The sequence below is a fragment of the Ictidomys tridecemlineatus genome, chromosome 1, assembly GCF_052094955.1.
Source record: "Ictidomys tridecemlineatus isolate mIctTri1 chromosome 1, mIctTri1.hap1, whole genome shotgun sequence".
Taxonomy (NCBI): Eukaryota; Metazoa; Chordata; class Mammalia; order Rodentia; family Sciuridae; genus Ictidomys; species Ictidomys tridecemlineatus.
In genome coordinates, this window is record NC_135477.1 from 244,282,302 (window position 1) to 244,303,534 (window position 21,233).

At 35.0% G+C, this 21,233-nt stretch overlaps 2 protein-coding genes across 5 annotated transcripts in view; one reads left to right on the plus strand and one right to left on the minus strand.

The window, feature by feature from the left end:
• Window positions 1-3,673: 3,673 nt before the first annotated feature.
• On the minus strand, window positions 3,674-9,590 carry LOC144367418 (uncharacterized). Its single transcript, XM_078023576.1, has 4 exons — window positions 9,564-9,590; window positions 5,204-5,447; window positions 4,775-5,092; window positions 3,674-4,685 (listed from the first exon to the last, which is right to left on the minus strand). The coding sequence occupies exons 1-4, from the start codon at window positions 9,588-9,590 to the stop codon at window positions 4,030-4,032; spliced, it is 1,245 nt and encodes a 414-aa protein (XP_077879702.1). The 3' UTR covers window positions 3,674-4,029.
• Nipbl (NIPBL cohesin loading factor) overlaps window positions 4,945-21,233 on the plus strand; it is a 171,156-nt gene continuing 154,867 nt past the window's right edge. For all 4 annotated transcript variants that reach the window (XM_005325630.2, XM_040273065.2, XM_078017525.1 and 1 more), the window contains exon 1: window positions 4,945-5,084. The gene's annotated coding sequence lies outside the window, so the exon portion shown is untranslated. The remainder of the gene's footprint in view (window positions 5,085-21,233) is intronic.

Sequence of the window (21,233 nt, forward strand, 5' to 3'; positions counted from 1 at the left end):
TTTTTTTTGCCTTTAACCCAGTGTAAGAAATCCTTTCTACAAGGCAGCAAACACACACAAAATGTTTATTAAAACATACTTTTACCATCTTTGAGGTACTCTTTTCTTTTTTGTATTTTAAATAAAAAATGCTAGTCACAACCCACTAAATTACTTTCATGTTATATTATGGTTCATGACCAATAGTTTAAAACACTAGTCTAGGGCAGACACTTTTTGATTACAAACTAATCTATGCAAAGGGGCAGTTTAAATAACTTCATGTTGAAATTGTATTTCAGAGATGCATTTTTAAGGGCCCTACCCTATAGCATTGTTCAGTGAAACATGGAGTATAACATGTAACCGGTCACTTTTAGAAACATAAGTTATAGATAGATAATAAAACCCATAAAGAAAGATTAATGAAAGGACAAAACTTTTTTTTGAGGGGGTACTTGGGGTTCAACCCAGGGGTGCTTAACCACTGAGTCACATCCCCAGCCTTTTTTATTTTTTATTTTGAGACAGGGTCTCACTAAGTTGCTTAGGGCCTCACTGAAGTTGCTGAGGCTGACTTGGAAAGTGTGATCCACCTGCCTCAGTCTCTGGAGCCACTGGGATTACAGGTCTATGCCACACCACCCAGCCAAAGCTTATTCTTTAAGACCAGAATAGAAGACCAAGATGAACTGAAGACATTCATGGGAGAAAAATTAATATAATCCAAACAAATAGATAAACACATTAAATAAGTCTCAAATACTACCACAAATTGATTAAGGTACTTAATTTTTTAAAAACATGAAACATTTAAGTCATTGGATATTTCTATAGTCTGCCCTCAAAATCTGCATCCTGAATTAACTCTTCATCAAATTACTTGAAAGTAATTTAATTATCCTAAATATGAAATAATTTAGGAGTCTAATCTCTAAAACATACATAATCTTTTGCCTTTCCTCAATTTTTAAAATTTATTCCTGTTAGAAGGAATTTTATCACTAACAAAGGGTAACTGGCAGGCATAAAATACATGATTTTCTAAATTTTTTTTATCCCTATCACTTCATATCAAATTGCATTTATCTTGAATATTATTCAGTAAAAATAATAAATCATAATTTGTCAGTTGTGTCAATTTTTGGTAATGATATTTAATACAGATAGTTAAATTAATTTAATACAGATACTTAAAATTCATTTAAATTTTTAAAAATTAAATTATAATTAATTGATCAAAAATACATATGAAAATATCCAGGAATATTCACCACAAATAAAACTGAGCCATACAACTTATTCCTTAAAGCAAGGAGACAATATTAGATCAGATTAAATATCAGGTTATCTTCCAAACTAAAATTGACAAGGATATAACAGTGAAATATAAGGCCACCCAAAATGAAGTGATTTTGGACATAAAAGACTGAAAAATAAAAAAATTAAACAAACTGATGGTATTAGGAAGCAATAAATAAGTAAAAATGAAAAAAAGACAATGAAATCAAGAAATCACTATTATTTATAAGATCTCAACTTGGATACCTAAATTTAGGCAAGCAAAATACTAGTTGATTTGACAGGAAATATTGATAGGCACTGAAACAATTTTTTCCATTCTAATATCTATAAAAATTTTGTATAAAAAGTATATAAATTATATATATAATATATATTTAAGTTATATATATATACATATATATATATATACACACACACACCATACTTACATATACATATATCACACATAAATACACACAAAAAACCCTCAAAGGCAATGACCGTGTCAGTTTTCATTCATTATTTTATATCAGGGGCCTAGCATAAGGTTGATTAGCACCAAATAAGTTCTTACCAGTATATTTAAATGTGTGAGGGAAGAAACAAAAAACAATAAGATTTTAAATTAAAGCTTTAGATTGAATGTTAATGTTAAAATAATGTCAAGACTTTGTACCATGTAAGTTTATCAACCACTGTTCCCTAGATATGCAAAATTATTAGTTCATCAGTAACATTATGAAAATATACAGAAAAGTAATTGTGCTTCCATAAGCAAACTGTAATTGTATTTTGAAACTGAAAAACAGATTCTGAGTTACTTGTATATTACTTAAAGCTATTCTTAAAATTAACGGGTAAACCTAAATGAATAGACTATTAGAAGAATATAACAATGTTTAATTGATGTATTAATACTTGTAAAATATCTGCCCAGGTTGTCTTGTCTTCTCCAAAAAAATCAGTAAATGAAACATGAAAATTTCTAACAGCATAACCAGACACTTATATATAGCTTCTGGTTACTAGTATATTTACTTATTTCAATTTAAAAAGCTTGGTTTTCTAGCTACTATGAAATAGAATTTCTCACATTTTATAGTTTTAAAAAATCATTTTCAATTATTATATTGCTATTCCAGGTGCCAACAGGTAAGTAACTATAAACAAACAGCAAACCAAATGGTATATTTAAATATCTGACCTCAGCTTTCACTGAACCTTTTCTTTTGAAGAAACTAAAAAGAAATCTCTAGCTTTTGCTTTATTTGAAAACATAAGTAGTAGCCATGTCTGATCCTTTATATAAGGTCTCCTAGCCTCAGAAGTACACACCTTTTGAATCACTGTGCCTGGCAAACATTTTATGCCCAATAAAAGACTTGCTGAATGAAGTTTTCCAGTAGTGCTGGATTTGGGCCGAGCCAACCAAATTCTCAAACTTCAGTTCAGTGAAAATAGTATGTATTTTCCAAAAAAGGTGGCAGGATGAACAATGCAGTTTGTGAGACACAGGAAACACAATAAATTGAATTAGCACACTACAGCTATGATCACAGGATCTCCTAAGCACGGTTCTCTAGCATGCCTATTTACAAAAAGACCTAAAATCAAATAATGATCACATTTGTGGGCTCCTGGTGCTGTAGCGGTAGAAGGGATCGCTTTTTTTCCAGAACTCTGTAATAAGCTTCCATTTTTCTGCCTAAATATTGTTTCCAGTTTTCACCATCTTTCATAAACTTCTCTACAGCGTAAGTACTTATTACAGGATAGAACGCAGAAATAAGGGGGAAGGGTATCAAGAGCATCTATCGAGTGGCATCATTCTGGCCTCTGAACATAATACCAGCGGAGAAAAATAAAACCTCCCGTCCTCCTGGAGCTTAACCATCTACCGGGGAAAGAGAATAAGACAAGCAAGAAAGATCCGTAGTATCCGAAGGATAAAGCGAGAAAGGAGGCAGGGAAAGCTGCCCTTTAAACCATGGCCCCGGAGATGACATTTGAACGGAACCCTGAAGATGAGAGCCCTCTGGATGCTTGGGAAAGTGACCCCCCGCAGAGACAACAGCAGAGGCACACCCCCCACCCCAGGGCAGGCCCCTCCCGGCGGAGGTCAAGGCTTTGGCAGTTAGGCATCCGCGGACGAGAAGGAAAGCCACCACAGTGACTAAGGCAAAGGAGCGGAAGATCTCAGTCCCCTCCTTGACTTCGGAGGCAAAGGCTAACGTGTAGGCAAGCTTCCCCGACTTTAGGCGTGTTGACATCTATAAACACAATTAACTTGACTTAACCGGATTCGCTGAGATGACAAATTTCGTCCTGTTTAAAACCCGCTTACCTACTGCACTTTTTACCTGAATAGCCCCTTTTCATCTACACAAATAAACAGAACAGAGATCTGAGGCACGATGACGTTACTTCTTGTTTTACAATAAGACTACAACGGGTACGGTAGGGTACGTATAATCACAGGTTGTACTCCAGCCTCGTCCAGTGCCTCAGTGCTTTCAACAGAGGAAAACGTCCGAAGTCCGCCGGCCCCAGCCAGCCCGCGGCCCCCGCGCTCCCCGCGCTCGGCTCCACCCACACCTGGACGCCGGGCCCGGAGCCGGCTCCGCCGCCAGCCGCTCCTAGCTCGCACAGCGTCGCCTACAGGCCTTGGCCTGACAGTTAGGGAGGAATCAGAACCACCAACAAAAAGCAAGTCCAGCAGCGACTACATATTTCCATAAATAAATGCATCACAAACACGATTCCAACTCAATCCAGCTGGGAGTCTTCTTCGCCTTCAAGGATTGCATCCTTAAGCCGCAGAAATAACCCACAGGCGGGCACAAAGTCTGGCCTTTGAGAAAGAGAAGGTATTTGATACATCCATCCTCCCGGCTGCAGGCACACCACTTTAAAAAATGCACCATCGCCGTGGAATCGCCGGCGTCCTCTGCGTGGTCGCCCAAAGCTTGACTCCCTACAGCTAAAGACGGCGCCCAGGGGACACAAGCGCGGCCTTCGCTCGCCGCCGCCTGCGGCCTGGGAGGCCCTCTGGGCCTGAGCTCCCCCACGCACACGACCACAGCAGGACTCGGCCCGGCTGCTGTCGGCCTGCTGGAAAATAAAGCCCGTGAGAGCCGGCCCCGAGCCGCAGCGCAGACGCAGCCCCGCAGGATCGACAATAAGAACAACATCCACAGCCGCCCAGTGGAGCAGGGCGTAGAAACGAGGTGCTGCCGCCGGGCTTCTGGCCCCGGCCGGGCTCGGGTGCTGCGCGGCGCGGCGGAGACGCGAGCCCGAGTGGCGGCGGCGGCGGCGGCGGCGGCGGTGGCGGAAGTGGAGTGGGGAAGAGGGGGTGGTTGTTAGTGTTTGGCGCCGGCGGAGGGAGTCATTCCTGCAGCTGCACTTCCGGTCGGCATTTTGTTCTGAGAGGGAGAGACGGAACGAGAGAGAGACACACACAGGGCTCCTTCCCCCCGCCCTCCCCCCCCTCCCTCCGTCGGTACCGACTCACCCGACACCACCAAGCCGCAGGGAGGGACGCCCCCGCCGACAGGAGGATTGGTTCCCGGGTCCGTGGCGATGCCCCCCCGGTAGCTCGGGCCCCTGGTCGGGTGTTTGTGAGTGTTTCTATGTGGGAGAAGGAGGAGGAGGAGGAAGAAGCAGCGATTTGTCTTCTCGGCTGGTCTCCCCCCGGCTCTACATGTTCCCCGCACTGAGGAGACGGAAGAGGAGCCGTAGCCACCCCCCCTCCCGGCCCGGATTATAGTCTCTCGCCACAGCGGCCTCGGCCTCCCCTCGGATTCAGACGCCGATTCGCCCAGGTAAATTCCTGCTCTTTATTTCGGCGGCGGCGGCGGCGGCGGCGCCAGGTCCTCAGCGTCTCTCCTCCTCGCTCCCCTCCCAGCCGTTTCCTTAGCGGCCCCAGGTCTCTTCCACGGGCGAGTCGAGAGTTCGCTTCTCTCTGGTGGCAGCCGCCCTGGGTGGCGGTGGTTTTGTACCTTCTCCCGGCCGGCTCCGGTGGCGGGGACTGGGCTCCTGCCGGGCGGCCGGGGAGGCGTAGGCCCGGCGGAGAGTGCAGGCCGCGGGCCAGCGGAATCTACTTGAGCTCGGGGATTAGGAGAGCTCCGGGCTGAGCGGAGCGACTGCTGGTCGGTGACAGGCCTCGCCCGGGAGCGGAGCCGTAGCTAGCGAGGAGGCGGAAACAATACAACTAACAGCAAATGTGCCCCGATCGTCCCCATATTTACAACTTTCCCGGTCCCGGAGTGGGGAACGTCCCAGTGAAACAAACAACCCCCCTTCTTCCCCCTGTGACCCCATGAAGGGAGGAAGTAGTTTCAGTTAGTGAGACAAATGTAAATACTCAGACACGGATACGGTGGTAATTCTTTCTCGTTTAAAAACTTGTTTTGGACATTGGAAAGTTAATAAAGACTCATTTTCTTTTTGAAAGAATTAGATCGTCTACATGAATATTTAATATAGAAAACCATGGTGTAGTAGGCACTACACAACACCCCCCCCCCAAGCTTTTTATGTTGTTTGACAGTGTGTGTTGCACATGGACTTTTTATTCAGAGACAAGTATAAAGTACTTGACAGGTTTACTCTGCCACTTTATATTTGTATGCGTTATGTAAGGACAATTTTAAACGACTATACATAAAACACTCAGGTACTTCCTGACCTAAACGTGTGCAAGCATACAAAGAATTTTAAATGTTCTGAGCCTTGTGCCAACAGAAGGCTAAAACCAGTTTCTTTTCTTTTAAAGGATAGAAATTAAGTTATACTTAAAAACCTTAGGAGGTTAAAAAAAAATGTAGAAGGTACCATCCTTTCATGTCAGGGCAGATCTTCTTGAGGTCCCAGGATTGTCATTGGCTGTTTGTGCCATGATGTTTGACTGTGTAATGAGAGAGGTGTCATTTTAATAGGTCAAATGTATCTGTAAATGCTGGAGAAAAATATCAGTTCTATCTTAACAAGTTGTAGTTCACGAGTAAGTTAAGTGTTTGGAGCCTGTTTATGGAGGCCTTGGTAATGTAGATTGTGTTAAAGGGGAAACACTAATTTAAAAGTCCTCAGTCATACAAATTGTATAGAAAAATGTGAGTACCTCTGTTAGTCTCTTTTGATACTTTGTTTCATATTCGCTGAAGGAATACTCTCATTGGTTAAAATGAAGCAACACTGCTCAATAAAGTCCCTTGTTTTACTAGTGGGTGTTACATTGGTTCAAATTTTTTGTGTCTTATTAAATTTTTATTGTCACTTTAGAATAAGTAACTTTTCTAGAGGTTATTTTTGAGTTTAGCATCCTGCTTACAATAAATTGTTCCACATTTCCTACAAACGATCGGATAAATGTTAAAAAGAGTGAAGTTAATATAGCTGTCACGTACTAGGCATGTTTTTAATGCTATAAATCCGTGTAGTAGTCAGTAGCGTGTCCGTGATTTGTATTGGTCAGGGAGCAGTTTGAATTTTAAAAAGCCTGAAGCTCCTGCTGAGCCCCAATCCCGGCCTCCCTCCCTCCCACTAATCTCCCATTCCTGTCTTTGTGCTGCCTGCTCCTGTTAGACACTGTTTGCTACGGGGCCTCAGGCCTACAGCGGGTGGGGGGCTTGCGGGTGGGGGGATTGCCAGGGAGGGAATGCAGAGAGGAACACTTCGTGTCTTCAGAAAACAGAGGGTTTGATTTGGGATGGGTGGGGGGGCGGGTAGGGGCTTCATTATAAATGTTTTAAAAGCCCTCATATGTTTCTGTGGTGGTCTTTACAACTTTTATTTAATTAAAATACTGAGATGAATGTCAAGAGAAGAACATATTTCCACTAAAGAAAATGCAGAGTTTTCTTGCTTGGTTTTCATCAACAGAAGCAACTTATTTTTAAAGTTTTATAGTTAAAGGGAGCCTTTTGCAGATGTTGGAAATCAGTGCGTTATCAGTTTATATAATTGATTTTTTTTCCTTGAGTCTTTGGAATTAAATTATAGTTAATTGGTTCCTCTTATAGTTATTGGTTCCTCTTTTGCCACTTCTACATACTTAATAATTTGTAAGTAATACAGGTTGTGTGATGACTTTTATTAAGAGAGCATAAACATTTCTTCAAAGTACATTTGAAAATATTTTTGGTTTCACTCAACCCAATTAAATAGGTCATTTTTTTAAAGGTGAAAACATAAAACCTAAACTTGAACTCTAAATTTTTGATAACTTGGTGAGAGAGAATAATTTGTTTCACTATGTTGTACTTTTGCTGTATTGGTTGAGCTAATCACCAGTGGTTAATCTTGCTTTTCATTTTTAAAAAAGTCAGTTAAAAGAGAAAACCAGTAAGTGTTCCCAGTAATTTTATAATTCTAGTTACTGTTTTTGGAGAAATATTTACTAATGTACCTAAAGGAAATCTCATGAATGTGGTTTTATCTGCAGTTACCAATAACTTACATAATTTGAAAAGAAAGCAATTTTAAATATTGGAAATCTAGTGAATCAATGTCCAACATTAAATACTTAATTATTTCAGTGCTTTGAGAAGTATATATAGGATGCCTCCTTTTTAAAGCATTCAACTTTGTTTACTAAAGTTGAGTGCATTTTTGAATCTATGCTAGGAATCATTATATTACTGTTTAAACCTTAAAAGAAGAAAAAAATTGTATTTGTAGAAAAGTGACAATTTGAAATTCTTTTGAGGAATGATAAATGAAAGTTTTTAATATGGTAGCAAACAAACTTTTGGTTCTGCAACAGTAATCATTACTAAATTTCAAAAATATTCTGAATGAAGATATAACAGTTTGAACAGTTTTCTCCTTTTTGGGGAGCAGGACTGCCTGATTCAAACGTAATTTCTAAGGCTTCTTAAACTAACTTCCTATTTACTTTTTGGTACCAATCCATCATCAAATTGTCATAGAAACACAAGAACCAACTAAATCAGATTTTGACATGGCCTGTTGTGCTATTTTTTACTTTTTCAAAATAAGATGCATAATTTACAATGGGAGAGTAAATAAAAACTAAGTTTGAGTTTTCTATAATTGCATTTAACTCTCCTTTTAAGTGATTGGGAGGTGAGGTAAATAAAAGAAATAAAATAAAATTTCCTTTTAAGAAAATGTACCTTTAATTTTGTTTATCATATTTATTTGCTATAAAATATATAGGAAATTCCTGTCTAAGTACCTTTATAGAAGTCTGATAATTAACTGTTTAGTTGAAGATGCTTAGTTGAAGTTTAGTTGAACTGTTTAGTTGAAGATTATTTTAATATCTTAAGCATAATAAGTTGACTTTGGGGATAACTTATGGTCTTACAGCCTTTAAAAGTCATTTTAAAATTCATTTTTAAGCAGTTTTTCCTGTTTTCAGCAGTTGTCATTTATAATTCTTTGCATTTTTAATTGGTCCCTTTCAAGGTGATCCGAGTCCATTTATAAATATTCTCATATTCCTGTGAGAGAAGTGACCAGCATGATTTCTATTTTTTGATGAAAAATTTGACACTTAGAGACCACGTGATTTGTGTAGCTGCTTATAGTGAGTCAGTTAAAGGAGTTCTCTGACATTAATTTTTTTATTAGAGTATGTTGCTTTAAGAAATGTCTGAGCTCTAATTTTGAAACTAGGTATTGCTGAGTGCTAACACTAATACCATTTGTGACTTTTTTAATTATATGAGCTTAAGATACTTTTCCATTTTTTTCAAAAGAGGGATAGTATCTGTTTGCTTGTATTTTCCTTGTATTAAAATAGTACTTTCATATTAAAAAACCTGAACTTGTCTGTATGTGTTTGGTATTTAAATGACTGCTTTTATTTTTATATGTCCCTGTGAAGGAATGTAAGTGATTAACTATATATGTAGTAAACAATATGTAAGGTTTCCTGAAACATTTGGTTTTTAAATTTTTATTTTAAAAAATTAACATAAGTAGAATTACAGTGTTTCTAGTTGATTTAAAAATAACCTTTATAACCAGGTATCTTAATTTCAGGCCCTCATTATAATTTTAAGGGGAATTTTATGTGCCTAGAATATTTTGCCCGAGTAAGTTAAGTAATAAATGTGATTTTAGATATTTGTTTTGATGTAAATCTGGAGTCAGTTTTAATGAATTGAGTGTTGTGAGACTGCATTATATTTTAAGGCATATTCCCTTCTTTTCCCAAAGTGATATTAGATTATTTCATGATATACTATTGCCAGCTAAGATTTTTGCCCCATAAAATTTGAGGGCATATTATTTACTAGGAATTACTTTAAGTATATCCTTCATATTATTACCTCATTTAATTCTTCTTGCAAGCCCATGAGTAGAAACAGTTATTAACCACAGTTTACAAATGAAGAAACTGAGGCTGGAAAGGCGTCAGAAAATTGCCTGCAGTCTTACAGTTAGTAAATGATTACTCTGGTATACATTTATTTTTAAGAATTTCAGGGTTCTACATTTCTAGTTTTAACAAAATCTTACCTTTGGTTGCTCGGTTGATTGGCTTAAATGTCATTTTTGTTAGAGATACATACTTGAGAGAAAGAAACTGGAATAGAATTCAGGCTGTATATCTTGTACATATTCTGTTTTTGAGATCAGAAATCTTTGTTATCTTTTATTAAGATGTCTGTGAATTTTTTTACTTAATTTTTTTTATATGCATCTATTTTCAGGGAAAATTCAGCTTTAGGAAATGATTTAATTTATAAAAATATGTACAACCAATTATAGTAGATGAATTAATAAATTAGTATGACTAATAACTTTAAATTCCAATATTTACATAGCAAAATAATTTTGATCCTTTCAAAGTAATCAACTGGGGAGTTTGTATACTTATTCCAGAGCTATTACCATTGCATAATAACCTTATGGGAAACCCTTTTGTGATTACCTCTTAGAACAGTTGTACAGTTCTTTACTTATCCTATTATGAGAGTTCATTTTTGGAGGTGAGTTTGAGTTTTTAAATATAGTAAGGAAATTAGGACCTAGTAAGATCTTTTTGTATCAGACATTGTGTTGAGTGTTTTTACATTTGTGATATGTAATTTCATTGAGTGATTTTATGTGCCAGGTACTTACATGAATTTTCTCAATTCTTCAAGGTACAATATAAGGGTAGGTCTATGATAAAACTGACTTATTGGAATGGTTAAATGACAAGCCCAAAGTCACACAGATAATAATTGCAAGAAAGTAGAGAATGGACTCTGGAGTTGGTGCTTTTACTCACTATCATGATTTGAGCCTCCCAGCTACCCAGTGAAATTATAGTGTTCTCATTTTGCAGATAGGAAAATTAAAGCTCATCATGTCCAGGAAGCTTGTCCTTCCTTAGTGGCAAATCTAGCATCTAGATAGAATTCTAATCCAAATATGTCTATTATAAAATACCTCTATTCTTCCCATTCCCTGTCTTTTTGAGATTTATCATACAAATTTTGACACAAAGAATGAGTTTGGCTGTAAAGTAAGCAGACTGTTTTTCTTATGTTTCTTATAAAGAGATTTTTTGTTGTTGTTGTTAGTTTTTGATGCTGGGAATCTAATCCAGGGCTTCATGCATGCTAAGCATTAACTGTGTCTCTGAGCTATGTTCCTGGCCTCTCAGAATAATTTTGTTCAGTTATAGCTGGTTTGTTATTCAATTGTAGTCTTTAAAATTTTTTGTTAAGTCTATCTAATGTATGTCTGTGTGTACAATCTGCATTTAAATAAAATTTATGTTTAAATATATAATTCTGGAATACAGTAAATACATGTATCAATAAAATATATAACCTCAGAATATTTTGCAAATCCACTTTAGTAAAAGGCGAAAGATTTATATGATCTGAAGAGAAACCAGAGTACTGCAAATTCACTTTATTTTCATGACTATTGTGATTCTTCATGACTATTGGTTACTTTTTTTTTTAAATGTTAAGCATTAAAAGACCCCCCCCAAAAAAAATACACTACATTTTTAAAATTATTCATGTAGGTAAATTTCTTTGCCATCTTGAATGTGTGAAAATATCGTTGAACAGACACACCAAACTCCTTTAAAGTTTTCATTTGTATATATTTACCTTTTGGCAGAAAGGAAACACCTTTTCAGCACCTAGAAACATGAAATCGGCAGTATTAATTTATTAGAATTTTACCTTTCCTGAGAAATTCAGAAGCTATAACAAATTTTGAAATGCTAGATTCCTTTTTGTTGGAGTTAACATATTTAGGTCACTTGTCTTCTCAATTCTAAAGAATTGTGAAATCTTGGGCAAATGAAATACATATTTGACCATTATTTTAAAAATTACTTACTGTTGTAGATAACCTTAAATCTAATAGTGTTCAAAACACTAATACATTATTGAAATTCAAACTACAGTTTACTTACTTTAAAGATATAATCTTTATGATATTTAATTTGTTATTTGGAAAACAAAAATGTCCTTCCTAGCAAAGAAATACATCACTGCTTTTCTCAATACTGCTGTCAGGCAACCCTTTTAAAACACTTCAGTATTTTAAAACTTACTTTTAGTTGTCTTCTATTAGAATTGTGGGTTGCCAATATTAGCTAAAGAAATAAATCTTCTGAGTGTTGGCTATATATAATTTAGTTTTTCCTTGTTGATGGCTAAGTTGAAATTTTACATGGCTTTAAATTAGCGATAGCACCTTACATTATTATTATTAATACCAGTCTTAAAAAATTGTTGCACATGAAAAACAGTTTTCATTGAGGTTCTGCTTATGCCTCAGAAGACTCTTAATATTGAATGTTGAAATGTAATGGCCTAAAAACTTCTGTTGATCATCATTTCCCTTTTGAGAAAGGAATCAAGTATACAATATTTATCCCATAACCTCCCTCAGGTTATCCTGACTTAGATGATATATATCTCCACTAATTCTTTTATTCTTTCCCTTTTCTTACATTGTTCTCCCTTTCTCCATCCATGTCCATTTCTTTTTTGTGGGGGCAGTGGGCCGTACCAGGGATTGAACTCAGGGGCACTCAACCGCTGATCCACATCCCCAGCCCTATTTTTTGTATTTTATTTAGAGACGGAGTCTACACAGAGTTGTTTAGCACCACACTTTTTTCTGAGGCTGACTTTGAACTCGAGATCCTCCTGCCTCAGCCTCCTGAGCTGCTGGGATTACAGGCATGCACCACCATGCCCTGCTGTCCTTGTTCTTTTCATCTTTGTCAATTTTACATAGCATGTGAAATACAGGTTTTTGTTGATGTCCATAGTTAATGTGAATGGTTTTGTAATATGTTACTTTCCCTGATGAAATCTAGAGTAATTTGAAAGGCCTTAAATTCTGAGATCTTTATGAATTCAAAATACTGCTGCTGATGGGCTGGAGTTGTGGCTCAATGGTAGAACACTTGCCTAACACGTGTGAGGCACTGGGTTTGATTCTCAGTACCACATAAAAATAAATTAATAAAATAGAGGTATTGTGTCTATCTACAACCAAAAGTAATTTTAAAAATCTGATGAAATAACATTGACATTAACCATGAAAATGTAAATTTGTGTAGTATTTCTACATTTTTTCTATAGACATGCATTACTTTTCAAAATGACTCTTCAAGGACCAGAAATTTTTTTTTTAAGGAGAAAAGTAAAGCATAGTTTTTTGTGTGAAAGTTTCCATGATCACTTACTCCATTATAGTATTTATACAATTTATTACTTATACTTCTTGATCAAATAATTGTTCCTATGTCAGTCATACAGTGCTTTTCTTGTTTTAGCTATACAATAAACTTTTGTTGAATTGATTAGCTCAAATTGAACTGTAGATTTCTTGATATTTCCTCCTCCTCCTTTTTAGAACCGGGATGGGGATAGAAGCTAAGCACCTTTGTGCATGCTAGGCATGTGCTCCACCACTGAACATCCCCAGCCCTGTGTGATGTTTCTTAAAGGTATATCTTAAAGATATATTAGTGAATAACCACTATATTTCTGTTATTTTCAAAATATAATTTTCTTAAATGTAGATCCTTGGGTCCTCGTATCTATGGAGTTAGAATATTTTATTTAGATATATATACCTGACACTACATACATACATGATATATAACTTGTATATAAAAATAATAAAAAATTTAAAACAGTTCCTTTTTCAGCTGTTAGGACTATGAATTATAGGAAGGTTTTTTTTTTTTAATTCTGGTTCATTGATATAATTGAGTATAAGATACTTGGGTTTATTTCAAGAGGGTTGGTAATTATTACTTTGTTTTAATCTGAAGATAGATTTATTATAATTTCAAATTCTATGTTAATTTAAGTATAATATATAGTAATGTAGATAAGTTAATGAGAAATATAGCACATTAAAATGATAATTAAAATAGTGATTAGAGGTGCTGGGGTTGTGGCTCAGTGGTAGAGTGCTTGCTTAGCATGTGTGAGGCACCGGGTTGGATCCTCAGCACCACATAAAAATAAATAAATAAAATAAAGGTATTGTGTCCATCTACAAATGAAAAAAAATTAAAAAATAGTGATTAGATGACTACATTTTTTAAAATTATAAAATTTAAGTTTCCTTGTGTTCCTTTGTAAACAGTTTCTGATTTTGGTCCCTATGGTGTGCCTGTTCTAGAATGTGGTGTAATGGAATCATATAGTATACAGCCTTTTTGTGTCTGTTTTTTTCAGTTAGCAAATGTCTTTTGAGAGTCATTCATATTGTTGCATATTTCAGTAGTTTGTTGGTGACTAAATTTTGAAATTGTATTTAATATGCTACTCAGATCAAAGAGTATTATTAAAAATGGTATTTTTAATAGCCTCAGATATTTCTTTCAGAGCTTAGCAGCTGCCTTATTGAACATTTTATTTGCCCATTTACCCTTTACCTGCCCAAATCTAGTGTAATTGGCATTATTTTTAAGTAGCATTTAGTAGATGCTGTTAGGGTTTCTGTGCTCTACCTAGCAGGTGAACAAGGCATTGTTTTCTTTTTCATTATAATTAAGTAGCATTGTGTGTTTCTGAACATTTAGCATGTAGAGACTAGAATAAGAAATGGGGGATGGTATGATAATTAACTCATTTTGAAAACTGAGTTCACATTTTGCTTTAAAGGTTAGTGTTTATAAATTTATGCTAAAAGTATAGCATGGGTTATAGTGAAAAACAGTCATCGCCTCTCTTGTAATGATTAAAGTTGGAGAAGCAGTGCTATTTGCTGAAGAGGAGGGCATGATGAGAACAGAGTCAATTTTCTGCTCATTTTATTTGACCCTCCATCTCTTTTTGAAAAAGTTATCTCTTTTGGTTTCAGGGATATTCTCTTGCTACTCCCCTATGTCTTTGACCTCTCTTTATATTCTTTGCCAAAAAGTTCTTTCTCCACTGTCTATCCCTTTAAATATTTGTATTCCCAAGGTGATTCTTCAGACTTAGTTCTATTCACTCTTCCTGTTGATCTCATTGATTCACATGACTTATTACATGCTACCTCTATGCTGATGACTCACAAATCTAGCTCCTGAGTGTATTCCTCTCCTGAGTCCCAGATCCAGCTCTCCCAACAGGTATCTCCTGATAGTCCCATAACACTAGAAATTCAAAATCTGAGCTTATTCTTCAATTCCCTTTTATCCACTCATGTCCAAAAAGAAATTATTCTTCTTAAAAATATATGAAGTAATTTAATGTTTCTTTCTTCAGCTCAGTTGCCTAAACTAGAAATTTGGGATAATCCTTGACTTTTTTACTGAACCTCCAATCAATTCACCCAATTCTGACATTTAGCATACTTCCCTGAATATTATTTGAATCCTTTTCTCCTCTGATGTCTTGAATCTGAATATGGGCTTGAATATACAGCTTGTCAGATTGAATATACTAAATACATCTACTAATACAAGTAAATGCTACTTAAAATAATGCTAATTACACTAGATTTTGGCATTTAAAGGGTAAAATGGGCAAATAAATGTTCAATAAGGCAGCTGCTAGTCTCTGAAAGAAATATCTAAGGCTATTAAAAATACAATTTTTAATAATACTCTACCGTTTTAAGAATTGTTTAGAGCTAATTATGAAAGAATTGTATATTTAGTGTGTGGATACTTTTGCTTATATGCTTGGACTCTGTTATTTAAAATTAAGCTGTCATCCTCAGTAACATTTATACTGTATAGCCTAAATGCATTGTCTTCTGTATACTTTTCCATTATATCTGAGATCTAGGGCTTTTGACTTATAGTCTAGTATATCAACTAGAATTTAAAGTCAGTCTTTATCTTTTTATACTTTACTTTTTTTAGTACCACATTTCATGGAAGTATATGTTCATTGTAATACTCTGTTTATGTGCTGAGGAATAGTATCTGAGTAGAGAATAAAATGGAATAAAGGAGAAAAGGTAAAAGCAGGGCTTTTAAACTTTCCCATACTATAGAAACATGTTTACATTTTCACTTTAATTGTAGACAAAAGAAAACTAAATAAATAATTCTGTGGTGTGTGATACCTTTCAGTTGCTGGTCATGAAAACATTTTTAATGACAATAGTCAAATATATTGTGACTGCATTATTTGTTTGTGAGTGTGGAAATTATTGCTCATTGATTTTTATAAATAACTTCATGCCGTTTCTTCCTTAGAATAAGAAGTTATACCTTCACTTTCCAATTTGAATGGAGGGGTTTGCTTGGAGTTACTGGTTTAAATAATTCTGAGTATCTTTTTTTAAAAAAATTTTTAGATGTTGATGGACCTTTAATTAATTAATTAATTAATTTATTGTGCTGAGAATCGAACTCAGTCCCTCACACATACTAGGCAAGCACTCTACCACTGAGCTACAACCCCAGCCCCTCAGTATCTCTTTTGTGAAGTACATCTTGAAAATCAAAGTAAGCGTTTTCTTCATTATATTCAGAGTTTATAACTAAAGAAACAATGTAAGCTATATTTTGCTCTGTTTTAACTACTGTATTTTAGAGTAAGTAAGATCAATGGAAAGGCAGTTTAAAAAGGCTGAAAGGAGACCCAGTTTGATAGTCTTTGGATTCCTGTAGTGGCTTACCCATCGTAAACCCTCAAGAAACAAGTATTGAATAAATGAATTTGAGTGTATTTCAGTTTGGAGACAGGATTAATTAGAGAAGATGGGTAGGGCTTGCTAAATATTGAGCAAGTTTTATAGAAGAAAGAAAACATGAAACCCAAAAAAGGTTAGGACAGCATTGACAGCAAAGAATTGTTATAGTTATTATTTGTATTTGGACAGTTAGGTTTGTTTAGCTGGACAAGTGAAAGATGTGTGTATAGAAATGGTTTTAATTCCTTCTGTTCTTATTCCTACTCTAGCTCAGCTTCTGGATCTACACATGTAACTGCTAAGAAACAAAATTGGTAGACTCCAGGCTAAAATGATATGCATTATCCAGATATGCACATTAGAAAATTAATCTGGAGGTGCAGGTGAGAAAAAGAGGTATTTCATATAGCTTTCAGTATTTTCCAATTACTCATAGTTCCTGGTATATTTCAGGGGGCCATTGCACTGTCCTAGTTTTCATACTTCTTGTAGTACCACATTTCATGGAAGTGACTATTTACGATAAGGCTGTGACTGGCTTAGGATTAAGATCGCTGTCTGAATCTCTGTTAACTGCATGCTGCACCTATACTAGTTATCTTACTGTTTTAATGATTCTAATATTTCAACTAAAGATAGCCACTGATATTTAGTGTTTTTAATGAAAATTTTATACTTCAGTAATTCTCTATTCTCTTTAAGTTTTCTTAGAAACCAAAACACATACAGTTTTCTGGTATTTTTTAAGGCTAAATTGTGATATTTAGAACTTAAGAAATTTTGAAGAAGCTCAGAAGTTGAGGATTTCACTTCATTTTCTTTTGTATTATAGAAATAATGTGAAAAGAATTACATGCTATTTGAAAAGTAGGAACATATTTGTAATTTCAAATTCTATGTTTTTTCTACTATATATTTCAAAGGGGCTGTAGCTCAGTGGCAGATGCTTACCTAGCATGAGAGGTAGTAGGTTCGATCCTCAGCAACACATTTAAAAATAAATAAATAAATAAAATAAAGGCATTCTGTCCATCTACAACTACAAAAAAATTTAAAAATATATGAGCAAACTTATAGTTAAATATATATATATTTATAGCATAAACATACATATGTATACCATGGAGTTATTCATTCTTTCTTTTTTAAATTTATTTTTTAGTTGAAGTTGGACACAATACCTTTATTTTATTTATTTACTTTTATGTGGTGCTGAGGATCGAACCTGGGGCCTTGCACATGCTGGACGAGCACTCTACCACTGAGCCACAACCCCAGCCCCTTATTCTTCTATTAGATATTTTATTTGCTTTCATTTTTCTTCATATAAAGAGGTGGAGAATATCTTTCTATGTACCGTCCCCCTTTTCCCCCTTTCTGGTTTTTATTCACTTGGAGTAGAATCATATAAGTAGAATTTGGGCCAAAAGATTTGAACATTTATATGGCTCTAATACATATTTCTGTAAAATAGTTTTACCCTGCCATAATTTTTATTTTCAGTCATATCTTAATTTATGTAGTAAATTCATTTTATTTTCCACATAGAATGTACTTATTGTATTGATTATTCTTAGGTCATTTAAATGTATTCTCCCAATATTGTGGCTGTGATCTCTTTTTAGTACATTTTTAACTTCTTGATGGTCCGAATTATGACTTTTCAAACTGGGTATATCATTTGGAGATATTATATAGTGAAATTAACTAGGTTACTAGCCAAGTGTCAGTTAGGCCAATTATTAACCCAATCTTGTTTCTTCAGCTGTAAACTCAAGAGTTTTACAAGTTTTATGATTTCTTGGACTAGTCAAATAAAACAATGGAAACAAAATCTAGAAAAATCAGTTTCTAGGTAAGATCTGTTATTTAGTCCTAATATTGGAAATATAAAATATCCAGTTAAAGTTTGGTCATCAAACATTGGATGTATCCTGTTTCTCTACTCAGGGACCGTTATGCATTGGAAATGGTGATATAAAAGACTTCAGCCTACCCATCAAGGATCTTGCAGTCTAAAAAAACTTAGATAAATAAAAATCATGTTGCGATATCTTAGTGCTGTGATTGAGATAAATAAAGGATACAGTAGAAGCACTGAGAAAGTCACTAATTTAGATTAGTGTGTCAAAAAGGTAAATCAAGAAAGCCCTCTAGGAGAGATGGTATATAAAATAGATTTTGAAAGCCATTATTAGGTTCAAGATCATGGGGCAACATTGCCTCGCATGTGTGAGGCCCTGGGTTCGATGCTTAGCACCACATAAAAAAATAAATAAATAAAAATAAAGATATTGTGTCCATCTACAACTAAAAAATATATATACATACATATTTAAAAAGATATGGTGGGAGGCCTAGGATTGTGGCTCAGTGGTAGAGCACTTGCCAGGCATGTGTGAGGCACTGGGTTCAAGTCTCAGCACTGCATATAAATAAATAAATAAACTAAAGGTCCATCAACAACTACAAAATATATACATATTTTTAAAAAGGGATATGGTGGGTCCTGTGTTGTTTTTGTTTGTTGTTTAGATTACCAAAATATAATAGTACCATAATTTCCTAACAATGAGTTTTTCAGGATATTGTATATATTACTGTGAACTTAACAAAATGAATGTTCTTTTATGACTATTTTCTGTTGTGCAATGATGCTCCTAGGCTTTTTTGGTGTATTCATTTTTCAAGCTTAGTCTCAAGACTGCCCTTTCATTTAGTTTTAAACTAATTTGTACAAATAATGAAATCTTATAGTGAGAACTGTGTTACTTTGTTCATAAGAGTATTCTCCTTATAATTATAATTAAAGGTCTACTTTTAAAATAATTAAAAATGGGAGCAGCTTTTTAAGTGTTAAATGCAGGAATAATTATAAAGCTATCAAACTAATTTATCAAAAATAACTGGCCAGGGCTGGAGTTGTAGCTCAGTGGTAAGAGTGCTCGCCTCACATATGGAAAGCACTGGGTTTGATCCTCAGCACCACATAAAAATAAAATAAAGATATCTACAACTAAAAATATTTTAAAAATTGGCATAACTGTCAAAATGAAAATCAGTACTTTCCTAGGACCTAAATACTTTTAAGCATCTTTACTTTTAAGCATATGTACTTTTGTTTTGTTTTATATTTTCGCTGGAGAGGTTACACAAGGGAAATTTTCAAACAGTAACTCTTTTTTGAAGATACAAGATAAATTTATGAAGTTTTTCCTTAGCTGTTCCCTTAGACCTCTCAATCATTCAACAAGAATTAATTAAATAACTGCTATATAATCAGCAAATAATACCTGTCATTTGATGCTAAGACCTTTTTTCCATGTTCCCTCCTGAATTTTACATGCTGTCTGAAGGATCCCTCTATTTATTCTATTCTGTAAAAATACCATCTGTGAGGTGTAAAGGAATGAGGAATCATATGAGCAGAATTATTAAAGGATAAGAATTAACAATAGAGATGTGTTTGGTTCTGAATGATGGACGGGCAATTGCTGGATACTAGAGAAGACATAGGATTGAGGAAAGTAAGGTAGGCAGATACTTTAAATGCATTTGAGAAATGGTGAAAAAAGATACAGCAATGCATAGAATAAGATCAGAAATTATGAACTGACTGATCTCTCCCTAAAAGTGTCTTTTATTTAAAAATTGTTGGGCTGGGGATGTGGCAAAAGCGGTAGTGCGCTCGCCTGGCATGCGTGCGGCCCGGGTTCGATCCTCAGCACCACATACAAAGATGTTGTGTCCGCTGAAAACTAAACAGTAAATATTTTAAAAAAAAAATTCTCTCTCTCTGTCTCTCTCTCTTTTTTTTAAATTTTTTTTTATTGGTTGTTCACAACATCTTGATCTGTCTCTCTCTTAAAAAAAAAAAAATTGTACCCTAAAGCTAATTTGTGTCTTGTATGTTGGATATACACTACTTAAAAGTAACTCAGATATTTAGAACCATGTTATAGTAGTGCTTAGCAAACATATGTTACTTTTGTTAGTTGACAGTGTAATTTTTAAGTGTGATTTGGGGAAAACTATTATTGTTAAATATATTTCCAAATAGAAATTTGCTAATGTGTGACATTCTGATGGGGTATTTGGAAGGAAGGTATTTGATTAAAAAACAAAGTGTAATCAAATAAGCTTAAGTTACTCTTGCATTAAAATATTATAAGTAATCCTCAACTAATATTACTTGGCTATTTACTCTAGATCAAATATTCCAAGTAATAATTGCTTAGATGAGAAACATTCGAAGATAATTATGTCTCTAAAAGTGTTGTATTATAGTATACTAATGTATATATGGCAATATACTTAATATGCAAAATATATTCAAATATAAATGTATTCATTATATTTGATAACTCATGTATTTTCCTGCCGTACACCTTTAATCAAAATATTTACCTCCTTTTTTTTCTCTATCAGTCCAAGTTTTACCATCTTTCTATGGCTGTTTTTTTGTTTGTTTGTTTCTTCTTTCTGGGGGAGATGGCATATCAAAATTATGATTTTTTTTCAAGATTAAAATCCTTCCCCTGTTTTTTCCTGCCCTATTTTATGTGATTTTTTTCATATTATGATTATATGTTATATTGATTTGTCACCTTTTCTTATTGTATATAAAGCCTAAGTTTCTTTTATTTGTTTATTTATTTGTGTATTTTCCCAGTTTGGGGTATTGAACACAGTGGTGGTGTATCATTGAACCACTTCTCATTTGAGACAAGTTTTCACTAATTTGCCCAGGGGGCTGACCTCAAATTTGCAATCGTCTTGTCTCCCCATCCCGAATTGCTGGGATTATAGGCATGCACAACCATACCTAGTTTATTTTATGTTCACCTTATCTGTTTTAACTTCTCAATCAGAATATAAAATTT

Excerpts from the sequence above, each read along its gene's own strand:
- LOC144367418 (XM_078023576.1), bottom strand. The coding sequence starts at position 9,590 with ATGGGCTTGCAAGAAGAATTAAATGAG. Across the intron at positions 5,448-9,563 it reads TGCAAGAAGAATTAAATGAG|CTACGGCTCCGCTCCCGGGC; the intron begins GTAATAATATGA and ends CCTCCTCGCTAG. Across the intron at positions 5,093-5,203 it reads GAGAAGCGAACTCTCGACTC|GAATTTACCTGGGCGAATCG; the intron begins GCCCGTGGAAGA and ends AATAAAGAGCAG.